The sequence below is a fragment of the Pseudopipra pipra genome, chromosome 15 (assembly GCF_036250125.1).
Source record: "Pseudopipra pipra isolate bDixPip1 chromosome 15, bDixPip1.hap1, whole genome shotgun sequence".
Classification (NCBI taxonomy): Eukaryota; Metazoa; Chordata; class Aves; order Passeriformes; family Pipridae; genus Pseudopipra; species Pseudopipra pipra.
This window is the reverse complement of record NC_087563.1, coordinates 14,240,657-14,259,012: the sequence shown is the minus strand read 5'-3', so window position 1 is coordinate 14,259,012 and position 18,356 is coordinate 14,240,657. Positions and strand designations below refer to the sequence as shown.

At 42.1% G+C, this 18,356-nt stretch overlaps 1 protein-coding gene across 5 annotated transcripts in view; it reads right to left on the bottom strand.

Annotated features, from left to right (window-relative positions):
* The window catches only part of RNF130 (ring finger protein 130), a 54,854-nt gene extending 38,531 nt beyond the window's left edge, over positions 1–16,323 (bottom strand). For 3 of the 5 annotated variants that reach the window (XM_064672070.1, XM_064672068.1, XM_064672071.1), the window contains exons 1-2: positions 15,512–15,919; positions 5,457–5,651 (exon numbers count right to left, since the gene is read on the bottom strand). In XM_064672070.1, coding sequence (XP_064528140.1) covers positions 5,457–5,651; positions 15,512–15,779 — 463 coding nt within the window. In that variant the 5' untranslated portion in view covers positions 15,780–15,919. Of the gene's footprint in view, positions 1–5,456; positions 5,652–15,511 lie in introns of all 5 variants that reach the window. The other 2 variants (XM_064672072.1, XM_064672069.1) reach the window with 2 other exon arrangements.
* Between the last annotated feature and the right edge of the window lie 2,033 nt (positions 16,324–18,356).

The following is an 18,356-nucleotide window of genomic DNA, read 5'->3' as shown; positions in this document are numbered from 1 at the left end:
ACAATCTGTGCACAGATTTTTTTTTCTTTTATTTGCATATTTTTACAAGGCATTTAACCATGTTTTACAGTGAGTAAACCTCATTTGCAGTCCTATTTAAGGAATACTTGTACTGTTAAGGTTTTAGTATGCTAACAAAGTAGACTAAATTCTATATTCAAACCTTGAACAAATGCAAATTAATAAAAAGCTGAAGGATCACCCTGAGTTTTGAACTAGGGAAATGGTGTAATCCTAATGCATTACACACTACTGAAAAAAGGTTCCTCATCTCAGTTTCACAGATTTCTGAAATACTAAATTTATCTTCAAAAGATATTTCTGCTAATTTGAAAACAACCTTTTTTCACCTTTTTTTTTTTTTCATACTTTCTATACTTCTGAACAATGTCCAAAACCTGTTATAGTGTCACAATCTTGATTAATCAATAATATTAATGCAGTGGGACCTTACTGGTACATTCATCAACGTAAGACACATTTGGATTCCGGTAACTATAAGTCTCTTGCATTCTATAATGTGATCAAGTGCTTTCATTTTGTTCTTTCTGGATAGCAGTTTGTATTCCCTCTAATAGATGGTGGAGCTAAGAAACCCAGGGATTTCTAAGAAGGGCAATCTGTCATGCTCATGTATTTTCTTCTATAGACAGACAACTTCTGTACAACTCTATCAATCTGGACATGGACAGTCATTCTAAACAATTTCAGCAAAGCACAAAAGAGAAATGGCAAGAGAGCCTTGCCCAAGGACACTACAAAATATTTTGAGAGCTTTATAAATAGCATATTCATAGATTAATATCATAAATTTGGTTCTACTGAGTCCATAGATATAGGAAGTTACTCTGCTGCTGAAGCTCAGACTTTGGATAAGAAGAAGAATGTAATTACTTACAGCCACTAACAGTCCCGTGGGCCTTTTCACAGTCACAGAACTAATTACCCTTTCAGCTGGCTGAGTTAAAATGAGCCTGACTGCTGTTATTTCAGTTGTGGATGAGGCATGTATGACACAGAAACACTGCTAAGGAGTTCTGCAAGGCACCGAGGCTATGATGGCTCTGCAAAGGGGTTTCCCTGGATTGTCTTGAAGAGACAAGTGCTTCCTTATGGTCCAGAATCTGTGCATTAAACACACTCCTCTCCACGTGTCTTTAAGTGTCAGACACTTCTATCTCCTGTGTGACAGATTTTTCTGATTGGTGCACCTCCAAGAAATGTAGTGGGAAACAGGATGAACAATAATGCTGTTGACACTTACTCTCCAGACTTTCAATCAACAAACATAAACAAAAAATTATCAAATATATGTAAACTATGGTTAGACTATTAATTGTTTTGCCATTTCAAAGCTTTGACTTTAATGACTCATCTCTTTCCTTTCCACTAATATTCCAGGGTCAATTAATAATAATAAATGTTAATAACAATATCGTAATATACAATGAAATTAATTTTGAGCTGCGGATTAAAAAGTAGGTCTCAGTAATCCAGGGAAAGTTTCACAGTGGATTTGGTACAGAGCTAAAATATTCATCACATTTGTGCAAAATAATCTGCAGTGCACCCTGCCAGAGCCTTCACGCATCAGTTCAGCTCACAGTTACATAAAGAGACACTTGTGAGAAAGGCAAGCAGCAGAGTTAGAGATGTGCTGCTCTCAGGGACAGTGACACAACAGAGGACAGTGACATTTCCATTGCTGGATCTCTGCAGCCTACTGTATCCACTCCGAATTAGGGCAAGAACGTGGAATAGCCATTAGATGGCAACAACTCCAAATCGCTTCCTGTCCCTCCTGCCTCTGACCCACTGACCTAAAATAATCCACAGTCAGTTTTAGCACAGTTCAAAGCAAGTACAGACCTTCCTTCCCATGCCAGTGTGCTTTTTAAGTGAACAGAGGGCCATGAAAAATTCTCCCCTTGAAAGGAACCTGTTTCTGGAAGCCCATGTTGGACGATGTTCCCACAGTGCCACTGCAGGGGAGCGTCACCTGTGCACACCATGGAACAGAAACACCTTCTTCCAGGGAATTAATGCACTGTTCCTTTAGAAGGGCCACAAGGATTGATCCTGATGAGACATCTGCAGCTTGTTCTAAAGACCTTAAAAGATTTACCTGTATCAGATAAATCTGCTAAAACTACTATTATATTAGAAATTGTTTCTGTACCTCAGGAAATTCCTTAGGTGCTGATAAACAGCAGTTATTGGAATCCAGCAACTTCTCTTTGACACTCTCTTCTATATGGGTTTCTCTTTTTCTGTCTATATTTGTTCCATAAATTCCGAGAATGAAGTTTGAACTTTAGAGGCTTCTTTGGCTTATATTCTTTTCTATAAATCCAAATACCAGCCTAGATTTTAATAGAGAAATTCAGTATCATAGAAACATAGAATGGGTTGGGTTGCAAGGATCATCTGGTTCCAACCTCCCCAAGTTTAACTATTTTGTACTTGACGGGACTGTTTCCACCACACACAAACAAAAAAGGAATTAAAATGCTCTTCAACCTGCATTTCCTTACTATTCCCATAATTGCTTATAATGGAGATAGCTACATATTTTCTCCACCACACAGGCTCTTTTTTACATTAGACAGTATCAGTTTTGCTTTAACAGAAGTAGCAAGAAAAACCACTCATAAAACTGCCTTCCTGCCACTGACATCATAGTCTAAGATAACCTATGCTGGGAAAGACATCCTTTGCTTAGGTTGATAGAAGACACCTACAGGATTGTGTAAAAAGTTTATTTCACATGTATATGGTAATATATACAAGGATATGCACACAGAAAAGAAAATAATGTTGCAAATAACATTAACAGAAATACAGGTATTTTAAAAAAAGGTCACCGATTCCTTAAGGCCAATACCTACTTTAAAACTCAACATGAAGACAAAGGGGCAGACTATCACACAAGAAAAAGCAAATTCTGATATTAGCAGCAGAAACTGTTCATTTGACATGGTGATGACAGACTGATTCCAGACTGACAGTTTTTATCCAGCCACCAGAAGGAATTTCTATTCTGCTAAGTAATAGCTTGAGTACGAATGAATTTCCATGAGAATAAAATTTTCAAATGTGTGTTCAAGCATAAAATAGCTTGGATAAAATATTAATCCTCCAGGTGAGAACTGCTTCCCAAGCTGTTTTCATAGGGAATCACCTCTCTGCAGGTGGGCAACATACATAAATCTTTGTAATATATTATTTATTTTTACCACAGACGCTGTCTAAGCAGGCGATTGGAATTCATGCAAATACCCAAGTAGGAAAGCTTGCAGCTCAGAGAATGCATTATGTCCAGCTGCCTCTTTCCTCTCTGCTTCACCAGGAAGACAGAATATTTCTAGGGGCTGTTATGCAGCAGTACAAAAATGATGCTACAGTGATACAGAACAACACAAGGGCTACTTTCTCCAGCCTATGGAAAGAAAATGCAGAGCCATGAACCTGGTCATCATAACACAGCTGCAAAATTGTCTTGTGTAGACAATTTCTAAAGAAACGAGGAATACTAAGGGGAATACTGCACAGCACTAAACATCATATAGAGAAGTAAGACCAACTTGGTGGCTCACTTTCATTTTCACTTGATCTCAACTCTAACACTTATTAACTGAATCAGTGCAGAACAGCTGTCAAATACACAGGGTCAACTCCTCCTGACTTTTGGGGATAGAATATACTAAGGAGAAGAGGTGCAGTGCACTGGAATATCTAATTAGCAGATGATGTGGCTGTTCAACGCCTAAAAAGCACAAAAGCTGTGATATGGTTGACACCATTTTACCCACAGCTGCTCTAATATTTTATATCCTGAGATATTATTTCAACCAACCAGAACCACTGGGCCTATTGATTAAGTTTCAAAGGGAACACACTGGTTTTCAGAGCTGAAACACCGAGTGAACCAGGATTTCCTAAGAAAAGACAGATCCCATCCCATTGCTATGAAAGCAACTGCCAAACCTAACAGCATTATGAAAAAGAAGGTACTAAAATTATAACCAAGCCCATTGTTTGATTTAACATGCAATAGAGACAACAACGCAAAAGTAATCTTTTTCCTGCCACACTGAGGTATTCCAGGCCATGGGAAAACTCACAAATCATGGCTAAACAGACTGCAAAATTTACATTCTTACAAGTATCTCAAACAGAGACCAGAGTCAAAGGTTTAGGAGGGCATTACATCTGCAGAGAGAGAAGTGGTAAACAAACAAACAAACAAACAAAACAAAGAGGAAGGTGTCAAAGAGTGTTTCACTAAAATATGGAACTTTTTGCCTGCAGATTACTTGCAAAAATGTCTAAGGAAGGTATCTAAGATGAAAATGAACTGTCAAGGCTTTGAATTGCTACATGGAGGTCAAAATCTCCCTGGAAAATTCCTATGGTATACAGAATTGGGAAGGTCAAACCTCACTAAACCAGAAGAAGCCACAAGACATTTGCCTTGTAAAAAAAAAAAAAAAAAAAAAAAAAGGAGAGAAAAAACCCCCACCATAGCACTTTAGAAAGAACTCAGTTCTAATTGTGTGACAATATACAGAGCAATAATCAGGAAATTCTAGTTTCCAAGCAACCTCCTATGCTTAAAAGTAAAAGGACTGAAAATATTCTTAAAAAAAACCTAAAAATTCAGACAGCAGTACAGCCACCAAATACAAAATTATGCCTTTTTTTCGATTAAGCTAAATAATTCCAAATTGAGAAAACCTTCTAGAAAATGAAAAATGTAGTTATCATAATTGTGAATATAGTTTTTAACCAAGGAAAATGTTTACACGATGTTCCCACTGGCAAAAGTAAGTCACTAGCAGCAGTAAAATTTTACACATAGGTAGCAGTAAAGAAGTAGAACTCTACAGAAAACCAGATTTCCAGCATTATTCTGGACAACTTAAAGAGCCAACTGCCCTCTAAATCACTGCTTTGTTAATTCCTGTATGGCACTCAGACACATTTTAGAAAAACAACCCTCTCTAAACTGTCGTGCAGGCTCAGATGCCAAAATACAACTGTTAACATTTGAAGGTCCCCACCAGAACAGCCAATTGAAACCATGCTGCTGTAAAATTATTCAGGCACAGATGCTTTGTAAAATTCTAGACCTTTCATTATATATGTATATATGTTAGCTCCTCTTCTTCAGAAAGGACTGAAGGATTGCTCCTCAGATCTAATAGCTATTTCCTCACTCCAACACACCCACATCTCCACTGCAGAGGGAAGTAATTTAACCAATTACACTGGATAAAATGTATGCTAAAAGAAAATAACTATTCAGAATTATTAGCTTATTTCACTACATTGCATACATGTAAACATCATTAGAGAACAGGCTATTTCAAACAGCATCTGCCCACTGCCAAGGGCTCTTCAGCAATAGTTTATAGGCAAAAGAATTACAGAAAAGGAGATTACATTTTATTTACCTTGATGAGTCATGGTGACAGGTTCTTCACTGGATATATTGTTGTAAATGACCACAGCTGTGGCATTATGTGAAGCTGCTCGCAGTATTTTCTCTTTAAATGTGCAGTTTCCTCGCTGTAGCAGAGCAATCCACTGCTTGGTGTTCGGTGGAACCTGGAAACGTGTTCGAGGGTCACAGCCCAGACGATCTGCAACTGAAGTGGGAAATACATTTACGTGGATGGCAGATTGTTCAAACGGGCAAAAAAAAAGAGAACAAAACTAACTCCAAGTTTTGCTGAATTACTTAACTGTCATGCACTAGAAAGCCACTATCCTCTTGTTAATAAAGCCTAAAGAAAACTGCATTCTTATCAAAAAAAGACTTAAAAAAAGAAGTCTCACGCTTTCAAAGCTGTGACTATATGCCCGAGAATTAGGCTCACTAACACATGCTATTTTTAACTCCAGTGCAGCTAGAACAATGAATTCACATTCAAATCAATACCTGCCTAGAGGCTTAAAAACATTAGAATATGGTTCATCTGCTATAGGCATTTACAAAACAGCTGTTTATCAGTCATTCTGGGGATTACAACTTTTTTTTTTTATTTCTAATGCAGCCATAAATATCACTGCAGTGGGAAGTACAACCAAACAAAGCAGATTGTGAAAACAAGATTTCAGAGTTATCTGCCGTGTGCAGGCTACTGTAAAAAAAGGACTATATTAAAAGCTGATCTTGTAAAAACCCCAGCAGCCAACATCAGCTTTTTACATATGCACATTTTGTCTACAAGGAAACGTATTCGAATTCATAGAGAAACAAATGGTTTTGCAAACACAAAGCACTTGTCAGCTAAACAGGTATAGCTGGTATAAAGGAAGAGTAACAGAAATGGCAAATGCCAGATGTCTGAATTCAACAGTATGCAAAGCTCTTTTGTCCTTTCTGATGCTGTAACATATCCTGGAACAGCCCAAACCCACACAGAGCTGCGTATAAAAGGCACAATACCCAAGGCAGAAGATAAACTTCACGCTACAGCAGCTGAAACTGATGAAAGACAGATCTGTTTGCAAAACTGGAAACAGTTTAGTCTGATACACTGGTCATATTATGAAAGGATTTTATAAATCTAGAGCCAACAGCAATCTATAATGCAAATATATTTTTGCTTTCAAATGCCAAGAGTATAAGAATCATTGGCTACTAAAAATAGTTGGGATAAACAGTTATTTTTTCAAGATATAAACAAACAATTTATTTGCATAATAGCTCAGAAAACATTGCAGTTCGTAAGAGCAATTCAAATGAAGTGTCCTATATTTTTTTAATTTTAAAGAAGTGAGTTCAGTGAGCACAGACTATGAGATTTCAGCAGAAGATCCACCACAAAAAATACCCCGTTCAACCTACTAGCTGGAAACAAAACGTCTTTTTAAGCACCCTCAGCTTAACACAGCTGAGGTTAAATTCTGTAACGAGGGAGATTCAGAGAGCTGAAGATGTTTTCTGAAACAAGAAAGACAATCTTCTGCTTGCCTAAAGAAAACTAGTGCAGTTGAATCTATACCGTGGCAGACGTACAGGAAGTCGTTGCATCTCTTAATTTGGACAAGAAGTGCCTCTCCCTGTTCCCCTGGAAGGAGGGTGGGGAGCCAGATACCAGCACATCCTTTTCACAATTGTTTTTCAAGGCTGTATCAGACATTTCAGACATGGAGGGCTGTTTGCTGTATTTTTGCACTTTTGCTTTTGTTTCATGCAGGCATCAGGGAAAATCTGAAATACAGATGCCCAAAGCCAAATTTTATAGAGTACTTTCTTCCATTACCCTGACATCATTACTTGAATCCCTTTTGGAAATTGCTGGCTAGCACTGATCCACACACACTGTTTTGGAGCACTGGTGATGGCCATCATAAACAGCATCAATCATAAAAAGATCATGTTCACGCCCACTGCAATTTTGCAGCTTCTCTTTCTAATCCTAAATTTGAGAACAGTACATATTTTTTTAAAAGGAATTATAGTCCTTTCTGAAAATGTTACAGAACCACAACATGCCACATGTGCCACCAACCTCAATGCCCTCTGTTAAGACAAAAGCAGTTTAATGCACACTTCCCTCTTGTTCTGAACATTTCCAATTAAAAACATGGTAGGTGGAAAGCACCAGCAAAACTGTGATAGGGAGTTTCTCAAGCCCTGAAAGCTAAAAATCCCATCCTTCTCAGGTGTGGTACATCCTTTTGAAAATGCCATTTAATAAACGGCCACAGTTCCATAGAATCCCCTCAAACTGCCAAAGATAACTCTGAAAGTAGACACTATGACCAACATAAAATTACTTAAAATATATGAGATTATGAAAAACAGTAATCCCATGGATTATGTAGGGTTTGCTTCAGCACAATCATGCTCAAAACTATGATATGAAGTGAAAACAAAAATGGCCACAAAAATAAAGCTATTACAGAGAAAAATTATAAAAGCCACAAAGGGCACCTTGAATAAGGAAGCAGCATTACCCAAAGTCTGTTATATAGTTCAGTTTTATAAAAATTCACGTAGGCACCTTGAAATCTGTACAGTTTGAAAATTTTTAGCTTATAAAGCAACAGAGAAATCAGTAAGAGATAACAGAAACTGCATCTGTGGGAAAAGAAGTACAAAATTTTCTACCACAGTAGAGATCAAAGTCTCTCTCAGCTGTGGACAGAGCTATGAAATGTTACTGGATAAAGCAACAGAATTTGGAAACAAGATATTAAGAGATTAAAGCTTTCCAGATATAGACCAACAAACACCACTCAAATGCTCACAGCATGTTATTCCTGACAAGGTGTATTCAGTATATCCTGATGAAAATTTAACAGCTGACAATATTAATTCAGCACTACTTAAGTAGTACAAAAAAATCTGGTTGGTTTAGATAAATCTGAACTGAGTGTCTGCAAGTCACTTCAGATTTAGTAAAAAGCCACAACCCACTTTTCTTTACATTAGCATCCTATCACACCACACAAATGTTAAGTAATCTTTTCACTTTAAACTAAAAATTCAGAAACAACAGTGAAATGTGAAATTTTCTGCCTGTCTTTTCAATATACCTAATACACGATTTTCAGAGTGAAAGTCTTACCATCGGGTTCACCCTTCTTGAATAGTGAGCCGGCTAAAACAAAACATCTGCTGTACAGCTGAGGTGCCAGGCACATCAGTGGGCATTGTAAGGGACACAGATAAACAGAATCACTGACAGCTCTACGTTATCCTGCTATCTATGCTCCAGTGCCCAAAGTCCAACTAAAATCTAGAAGACATGGGCTCGCAAGTATTAGCTGGATGATCATAGAATCATTTAGATTTAGAACCATTTTAGAACTATTCAGGTTGGAAAAGACCGCTAAGATCATCGAGTCCACTGTCGTGTTCACTACTAACCCATGTCCCCAAGTGGCACATCTACAAGTCTTTTAAATCCCTCCAGGGATGGTGACTCCACCACTGCCCTGGGCAGTCTGGTTCAATGTTTGACAACCCTTTTGGTGAAGAAATTTTTTCTAATATTGAATCTAAACTTCCCCTGGCACAACTTGAGCTGTTTCCTCTCATCATGTCACTTCTTACCCGAGAGAAGAGACTGACTCCCACCTGGCTACAACCTCCTTCCAGGGAGCTGTAGAGAGTGAGAAGGTCCCTCCGAGCTTCCTTTTCTCCAGACTGAGCCTCCCTAACTCCCTCAGCTGCTTCTCATCAGATTTGTGCACCAGACCCTTCCTCAGCTCCACTGTCTTCCTCTGGACACACTCCAGTGCCTCAACAACTTTCTTGTAGTGAGGTGCCCAAAGCTAATGTTACTCGCCAGAATAAAAAGCAATTTCACATTAAATTATTCTAAAACAAATCACTTCCACAGAAAAAAAACATGATCAGAAGTCACTCGTGTAATTTCAGAAGATACAAGTGTCCAGAAAGCCATCTGCTTCCCTATAGGTGTGCTACTCTTCCAGCTTATTTGAAATATAAGCTATTTACTCTGCCTTTCCTTTCTTCATGTCTATCTATGTACCATGTGCTAGCAAAACCCCAATTTTCTGTTAGAAGTGGCAGCCTGCTGGGTTTAAGAGCTATGTACTATATGTTGTTGTAAACATCTCCCTTTCTTCTGTAAGCCCCAGCACCACAGAAGAGCCTCTTTACAGAAGGATCAGCTGCAATTAAAGTATCTACCATTAGGTTCATGTTTGTTTTCAGCTCCAGGAGAGCTTTGGTTTCCTTATGCAGAACACATAGGACTGTTCAACTTGTATAACTGTTTCTCCTGGACCATTTTTTATAATTCAAGAGCCCTTCATGCTGAAGGATTAAGGTTTGTGACAGCATTTTAGGGATTCATGTGGAAAAAAATAGTTAATAATGTAACAGATCCAACCAAGCTCCCTCAACTACTAAAAAAGCAGTAGCAAGCTCACATTAGCACAGCAACATTACATTCCTCCTCCTCTTTTCCAATTGCTTTACCAAGTTTTTAGCTTTCTCCCTATACAAGGGAGAGCCATTTTGTGGAAAAAAAATGAAATTATTAGGTCAGCTGTCAGAGGCTTTGCCAGAAGTGCTCACCTGCCAGAATGCAGTCTCCTAGTTCTGAACCACAGCTGGGTTTGCTCCCTCTCATACACAGTGTGTTTATGCTGCTCTTGCACTGCTTAGAACACAACAGTGACTTCAGCCAAGGTTGCTGCACTGGCTGTTATCAGACTTTGTCCCCTTTTCATGGAAATATCCCACTCCCTGGGCATTAACCATTTAATTCCATGGGGTTTCTTTTCCTCTTCCTTTTTTTATTTCTTTTTAAAGGTCAGATGTCTTGCTATTGATTGGATCTTAGCCAATACTAAGATCTCTCTGTACTCTCTGAGCCCAGCACCAGTTGCCAGAGCTGGTCTGTCTCAGCTACACATACAGAAATCATTTTAAAGTCTGACCTTCAATCACTGTAATACAATAACTGGAGAGACACCACTGGTATTTTGAGGGGCAGCAGATCAAGAGGCTTGTTGGGAGCAAAAGCAGCACACGGGAGGGTGCAGTGTCAAGCAGCCTGAATCCCAAAGCATTCCCTCCTCCAGCACCACTGCCCAGGCAGGTGCTGCCATAGCACACCTGACTGGTAAAATAAGACAGTTCTGTGCAACAATTTAATTATAATCCTGTGATAAAATTTCCAGAAAACAAATTCAGCCGGGAAATCTACAGAAGCAACACAGCAGTGCTGACTGATTCTTATTTCAAGGAAGGGTACTAGTTATTTGCAGTCCCATTAGGGCTTAATACGTTCAATAGACATATTTTCTTTCAATGCATTATTACTACTTGTCTTATTATCAATACAGTCCTTATTCAAGCCAGCCATAATTTCCACTTTTTAAAAGTTGTGTCAATGAGTTATGTACAATGACATTTTATTTTCAATAGCTCTTTCAGGTAATTGCTTTGACTAAAGCTGGCTTTAGCACCAAAAGAAACTCTTGGAATAAGAGGTAATCTTGTTTCAGGGAAGAAGTTAAACAAAAGAAAATCACTGAAGCTTAGAAGAGTCCTGTAATAGTTCAGATTTAATCTTGTTAGCTCAGTAAGTATTACAATTATGGCTAAAAACTCCAATACATAACCTCCACTTTTTCTATCAATTAATGACTAGTTGGATAGTGAGACCAGTGGCAAAGGACAGATGCATGGCACAATTTTTTTCTTCCTCTACTCTACTGATATATTCACCTGTTGCATTTTCCTAAACCTTAATGGTTTGGATTCTGGGCCAGAAATTCTGTCTGAATGCTACCTAAAGCTCTGCAGTTACCAGGAAACTGGCATTTTAAACCTTCTGCAGCTAAAACTTGTTCACACAACATGTTTATGAAGTGTCAGATGCGACAGAATGCTGTAGTTACAGCACCACACAACCTCCACTCCTAACACTGAGCCAACATTGTTTCTTCCCCACTTTCACCTTTTTCTAACATGTTTTTCCTCAAATTCTAGCCTCCTTACCCAGCCCCAACCCTAACACCCCTTCAGGAGATCTCCCCTTCCTATTAATTCTTTCTCCAAAGCAGCTTTTGTACAACCATCATGTCCCCACACACCCTTCAAACTTCCTCTCCTTCCACCCCCTTCACCCCCTTGTTCCTGACCTATTGGCTCAGTGAATCTTAACATTTTCAAGTTTGGCTTTGAATCTGCTGCTATTTCTCTTCCTATCAGCCTCATCTCCAGTCCTGACCACCCTGCCTGCTTCCCTGCTACCCAGTTCTCAGCCCCCAGCAAGGTGTGACCACCCATGAGGGGACTCAGAGCACACAGGACTGACATTTCCAGTGCTCCAACTGGAATCCAAGCACAAAACAAGCAATAACACAAACTCAACAGTCACAAAGAGTCCTGTTCCCCATGGAGAACATTTTTGAGGGAACTAAGTCACAAAAGCACTGCAGTTTCTTCCAAGAACTATTTGAGTTTTCAGTGGCTTCTAAATTGGTTTGCCATGGCAAGAGGAATATGCCTGACACTTCCAGGTCTGCACAACTGGTGTCAGGCACCCGATACCAAAGAAGTTTAAAAGCAGAGGTCACTGGAGTGGCACAGGACTGAACACTTACATGGTGCATGTACAGATAATGTACATGTACAGATAATGCCACAAGGACCCAGGCAGCTGTTGGGAGAGGATTGGGCTGAAATGACCTGGAAGTGTTCAAGGCCAGGGTGGATGGGGCTTTGAGCAACCTGGTCTCAGGAAGGTGTCCCTGCCCATGGCAGGGGGGTTGGAAGATGATTTTTAAGGTCCCTTCCAACCAAAACCATTCTCTGACTATGAAATGCCTGGTTGCACAAAATCACAAATAACAGAGCAAGGGACTGAGGGAGAAGCGCTCAGGAACCTCACAAACCTGAACTAAACTATCAGAAAAGCTGCATCAGGCTGTGAAGAGCCATTTCACTATTCTCCCTCCACACAAAACCAGAGGAGCATTTTTGTCTATAATCTGCAAGAATTCATATCCGGAAGCTTTTTAAAATGCTCTTCTAATAAGAAATTAAGTCACGAAAAAAGATTAACAAGTTAGAGGAGGTAAGAAAAGGAACTAGAAGTGGAAGAACGGAAGGGAGACTAATAGAGAAACTGAGCTGCTATCGTGCATTTAATGTTCTTGGAAAAATGTGCACACACAGGCGCTGTATGTTCACCCAGCAGCCAACTGTGACCAGCAGCTCGCTGGAGCTGCACTTTCAGAAGGCACATTCACAAGGGGTCACGCCAATTACCACCACACCACTTCCAGGGGAAGGCTGCTTTTGAAAGCCCCTATCGGTTTCATATGAGGGTCTATAAAAAGAACAGGGAAAGAGTTTTAATACATGGATTAACATGACAAGGTTGGATTTCATGAAAGAAATTCTGCTAAAGAAACGGGAGAAGTGATGGACTGCGTCATTCTGCACAGATATAAAGGACGGGTGATCCCATGGGACTGGCATCTTCTTTGAAAAGCAGTATATAGAATATTGGGCATATCCAAGAATATAAGTTAAAAAACACTACAGAACAGAACACTTAAAATCGCAGGTTGTGCTACTACAAATGGTAATATGGTCTGCAGCAGACCATTATCCCTACATCTTGAATTGATAAATTAATTTATTTCCCTTCAGGCAATGAATAAGGGACATAAAAAGATGCCCCAACACTGGAAGTGTTCAAGGCCAGGTTGGATGGAGCTCTGATCAACCAGGTCTAGTGGAAGGTGTCCCTGCCCATGGCAGGGAGTTGCAATGAGATGAACCATGAACTGCTTGACATCAAAGCAGTTTCAAACTCAAGGTATCTTCAAACATAGTTGTTAACAACGTTTGTAGAGTCCTTTTCTTCTGAGGATAAGTGAGAACAGGAGTAGAGCATTTATTGCTCTAACAGCAATGGCTGGAAACTACTCGTGTTTAGAGCTATTAGAAAAAATATTTTGTAAACCAGTTCTACAGTAATATAAACAGGCTGATAAAAAGACATTAGAGCAATTACTTTCAGCAAGACTGCATCATCTTTTATCAAGTTTACATATAAAAAAAGCAGAGGATGTTCAAGAACAGCTTACCTAAAAGCATAAAATATTCCAATCTTTCTTACCACATGAAATATCTTTAAACCACAAGAAGCACCTTAGCAAAATTCAAATAAAATGTACACTATATAACAACCTACACAGAACAATTCAGAATATCTCAAAGGAAGACAACTGCTGCTGTGCTTGCTTTAAGTCTTCTGTTGTGAAACAGAAGGCCAAAGCTGAACCCCCCAAATAACTGATGACAAAGTTTTAACGACTGACTGCACCGTGTCAAAACTGCAGCAATTCAGGTCTGCAGTTTCACAGCTCCTGCTGCACTTTCTCACTGAAGTTATTCATCGTAATGCTTAACAGTAGGTAAAAAAAAACTGTTTATGGACTGCTCAGAATTTTATTTAGCTCTTCTCCCATTACTAGCAGCCTGTGAAAATGCTGTCACAGCCTCCCTCAATGTTTTAATCACAACTTAGTGAAGATCATATCAGAAGAAAGCAGAAAATGTTACAGAAGTAGACTAAAAAGAAATTAATATTAAAAGTTTTCCTTGACAAATAATGCAACTTCAAAAAATAAAGTGCTTTGATACCTTCAAAAAATAAAATGCTTTAAAAGGCAGCAGTTTTAAAACCTGCAAAAATACTACTTGCAATGACAGTGTTTACATGCCTAAAAGTTTCGGGATAGATTCCTGATTTCATGGGGAGTGCAAGTGAGGAATACCAGGAAGCAGAAAAAAGACCAAGCACAGTTGATGATAGCTGACTCAGAGAGCATGGTGAAGGTATGAAGTACAAATGAAAATCGTTTTACAGTATATTTCTTCAACGATTTCTGCTTCCATACTCTTCCTCCCAAAAATCTGCCCCATTAATATATCCTAGTTACACTTTGTAAAGCTAATGAAAGTAAGCTTCAGTGAGACTGGCAAGCACCTGCTGATGCACAGCCTGATCCATCCGGACCAGAAGGTTACAGAGGCTGCCTACCAGGATGCATTTGTTCTGAAGAAGCATCGAAGTATTCCTGATCTTATGATTTGGCAAATTCTCTAAAGCTTCTAATAATGTAGTAGTTTTGTGTGTGCCAATTCCTCTAAACCACTCTTAACATTCACCACTTAGACTCTAACTGACTACAATATTTCACTTAATACATTATTCAGATGTTTACTGTCCAGGAGACAGGTTGGGACCACTGTGATCCATCAAGTGGTCTATTTCTTAAAGATGGTAGTTTAGATAACGTCAAGGAGGATTTTCAAAATAAGATTCTATTAAAACTACACCATCACCACTGAAGAAACTGGTTTCATTTCAGGCAGAAATCACAATAGTCTCAGTTGTTCAAATTAGCGTTCTCCATAAACCCCAATATTTGTCAAAAAAACCTCCAACTGATTGACAACAGCTTCACTTAATTAAAAGAAAACTTATTTGGAAGCTCTGCCCAGTGCTCAGTACTGCAAACAAGAGCATTTTGGGCTGGCTATGAGAGTAACAACTTGATGGCTTCAGTCCTTCCTGGTCTGGATGGGCAGCTTAAACAGCGCTTTTAGGAATTGCACACTGAACAATCGTGACTTCACGCAGCTGCCAAAGCCATCCAGATGCACGTCTCGCAGCGCGATGGCTATGCAGCTGTTCTGAGATTCACGACAACGCTGTCCCCAAATACAACCAACCATCGCTACCGACTGTCTGTAATTAGTTTAGGAATAACACCTTCACCCGCTCAATACGCCCAGCCTACTGGGATCCGCGCTGGAAAGCACATTATGCTTTGCTGAGCCATTATTCAAGCCAGCACTCTCAGATCATGGATTTATTTTATTTTCCTCTGAGCAGGCTCTTCCTCCCCGTCTGTCAAGAGCTCTCGAGGAAAGCCTGCCCAGCCCAGGCAAAGGCCAAACCACCCGGCAGCCAGCGAAGGGAAGCGTTACCTCCGTTGATGGGGACGGGAGCCACCAGCAGCCCCTTGACCTCCACCTTGGGGGAGTCCTGCCCGTAGCGGCCGCGGTCGATCCGCAGCAGCGTGGGCCCGCCGCGCTCGGGGCTCAGCACGGTCACGTTGATGAGCGCGGTGTAGTACGCCTGGCTCGCGTTGTCGGCGCCGGCCGGCCGGACGCGGCCGTGCCACAGCAGCAGCGGCAGCAGCAGCAGCACGGAGGAGCCGCCGTTCCAGTGCTGGCGAGCCCACCGCCAGCTCATCTTCGACTCCCTTCGAGCCGACGGCCGTCACCGGTTGCCACCGCCGCTCCCCCGAGCCCCGCACGCCCGGGTGTGTCCTATCCCATCTGACAGCCCGGGAGCGAGGAGAGACCAAAAGCAGGCGGAGCGGGGAGGAGAGCTCGGGCTCATGCCATGGGAGGAGCCAGGGGAGTCATGGCAGGTCCCAGCCGAGTGCGATCCGCCGCCGCGGCTCCCACGGGATGCTGCTCGGGGGCAGCCGCGCTCCGCCGGTCCCTCGGGGCTCCGCCGGTCCCTCAGGGCGCCGCGCTCATGCCGCCCGCCCACCGCTGCCCAAGCTGGGCGAGGGGAGGGGAGGGAAGCGGAGGGGAGGGGAGGAGGCGGGGGCGGCTCCGCGGCCCCCTCCCAGCGCAGCCCCGGGGAGGCCGCCGGGAGAAGCCGCCGCCGCTGCCGCCTAAGCCGGGCTCGCACAGACCGCGGGGCTCGCCTCGGGCTCGGCCCGCCTCGCTTCGCCTCGGGACTCGTCGCTGCCTCAGTGCGGCGGGAGGCGCAGCCTGGTGCCCAGCCCGGCGGCAGCAGCCCACGGCCGTCGCTCCATGCCCGGCTCGCCCGGGGGCGGCGGGGCCCCCGCTCCGTCCCGCGGCTCCGCCACCGGCCCCGCGCCCGCGCCTCGACTGCAGCCCCGCGCTCCGCGCTCTGCGCAGGCGCCGCACGCCCCGCCCCGCGCCACGAGGGCGAGAGGCGGGGCTGGGGCCGGGGCCACGCCCACAGGGGCGGGGTGAGGCTAAGCGGGCGGGGCTCTATTGTATTACGTCATCGCGGGCGTAGCCATGGTGGTGGTGGGGGACCAGGTTGGAGTCCAGAGACCTGCAGTTCCGTAAGGGATTAGATCACAGAATGAGTTAGGTTGGGAAAGACCTCTGAGGTCTTCGAATCCAACCTGTGACCGAACACCACCATGTCAACAAGGCCATGGCACTGAGTGCCACGTCCAGTCTTTCCTTAAACACCTCCAGGGATGGTGGTTCCACCACCTCCATGGGCAGCCAGTTTGATGTCTAATCAGCCTTTCTGTGAAGAAATTCTTCCTGATGTCCAACCTAAACCTCCTTTGTCAAAGGGACATCTAAGGGCTCCCATGGCTCCTCAGCAACTTTTCAGAAAAATATTTCCAGCTCGGAAGCACTGACCATCAAAAAGATACAAGAGAGAGTTTAAAAGTATGTCTGAAATGGGCTGTATTGTGTGAGAAGGAGGTGGGGTGTGTTCAGTCTGTCCAGGTAGCCCTGAAAGGGCTCTCAGGGCAGGAGCAGCACAGCCTGTGTGTCAGGATTGGGTCACTCCTGCCCAATTTCGAGTTACTTGCTTCTGATGTACGAAAATGGGAAATTGTACAAACACTCAAACGTTGTTAATAAGTACTAATCCCATGAAATACTGTAAAACAGGGCTCGATAAATTATTCTCTTTAATTAACTTAGTTTTAAGGATTTCGGCCTATTTGGAGATGTAACATAATAATGTAATTGCCTTCTTGTATTTTGAAAGGCAAACTACCTGAAAATTAGTTATGGCAAAGAGGACAACTACTGCAGGACTGTGAGTTAGGATATTTTCTGTTTCTGAACAAATAGCTGTCCTGCTGTTCTTTTGAGATATGGTCTCCTCGGTGACTTCCCCAGCTGCTCAGGGAGTCCCTCAGATAAGCCTGGTGTTTGGCCTGTGCATCTTATTGAACAGTTTTCTTCTGGAAGGTTTTGTAGTTTATCCATTTGTGATGCACTTGGTCACATGTGTACAAGATAACACCATCGAAGCACAGTCTATTTATTTCGCTGAGATGCAAGTAGTGGGTCTAATCCTGCCCTTGGGGAGACCTGTTCCATTCCCAAGGAAAGCAGCAGGCCGGCAAACCTGAATCTCAGAGCAGAATGGATCTGTGGGCTCTGCTAAAGGCATGTGTGCTTCTGTAAAATCCTCTGAGAAGCTGTTTTTGCAAAGCTCTATAGAAATGTCAATACAATCCAGGAAATGTTTCTGAAGCAGCAGCCGAATGTTCTGCTTACATTTTTTTTAAATTTAATTTTGCTCTTCTTGGTAAATGCTGGGTGAGGAACTACACGCCATCAATGGCCTTCTCATTTCACCCAAACTTTCACCCCAGCCAGAGGGCAAGAGTTGTGTCAGACACACTGATACTGCACTGGGCAGAACATGTTTTGGAGCTGTTCTTGCTTTGATTTCTCAGCATTAAGAGCTCTGCATCATTCTGATGCAAAGTCATGTGCTTTATTGCCGAAATGTCCTCAGAAGGGGCCAGGGAGTCCTGGGAGCCTGAAGGATTCTTCACTATTACTGCACTGACCTTTGGAGAAGGACCTCAGAGCACTTTTGAAAAGCACTGATGAAACATTTGTTGGCCGTGTTAGCAGGAAAACAAGGGGCCAAGCCAGCAAATTCCCAGTTCTCTTCGCTAAGCACAACAAGCATCTGCTTTTTATTTTGCTCTGTCTGGTTCCCTGTGGGCTGTGTTTCTGCTGGGGAGACACGGTCTGCCATGCTCCAGTCCCTGTGGGAGGGCTTCCTGCTTGGTTCCAT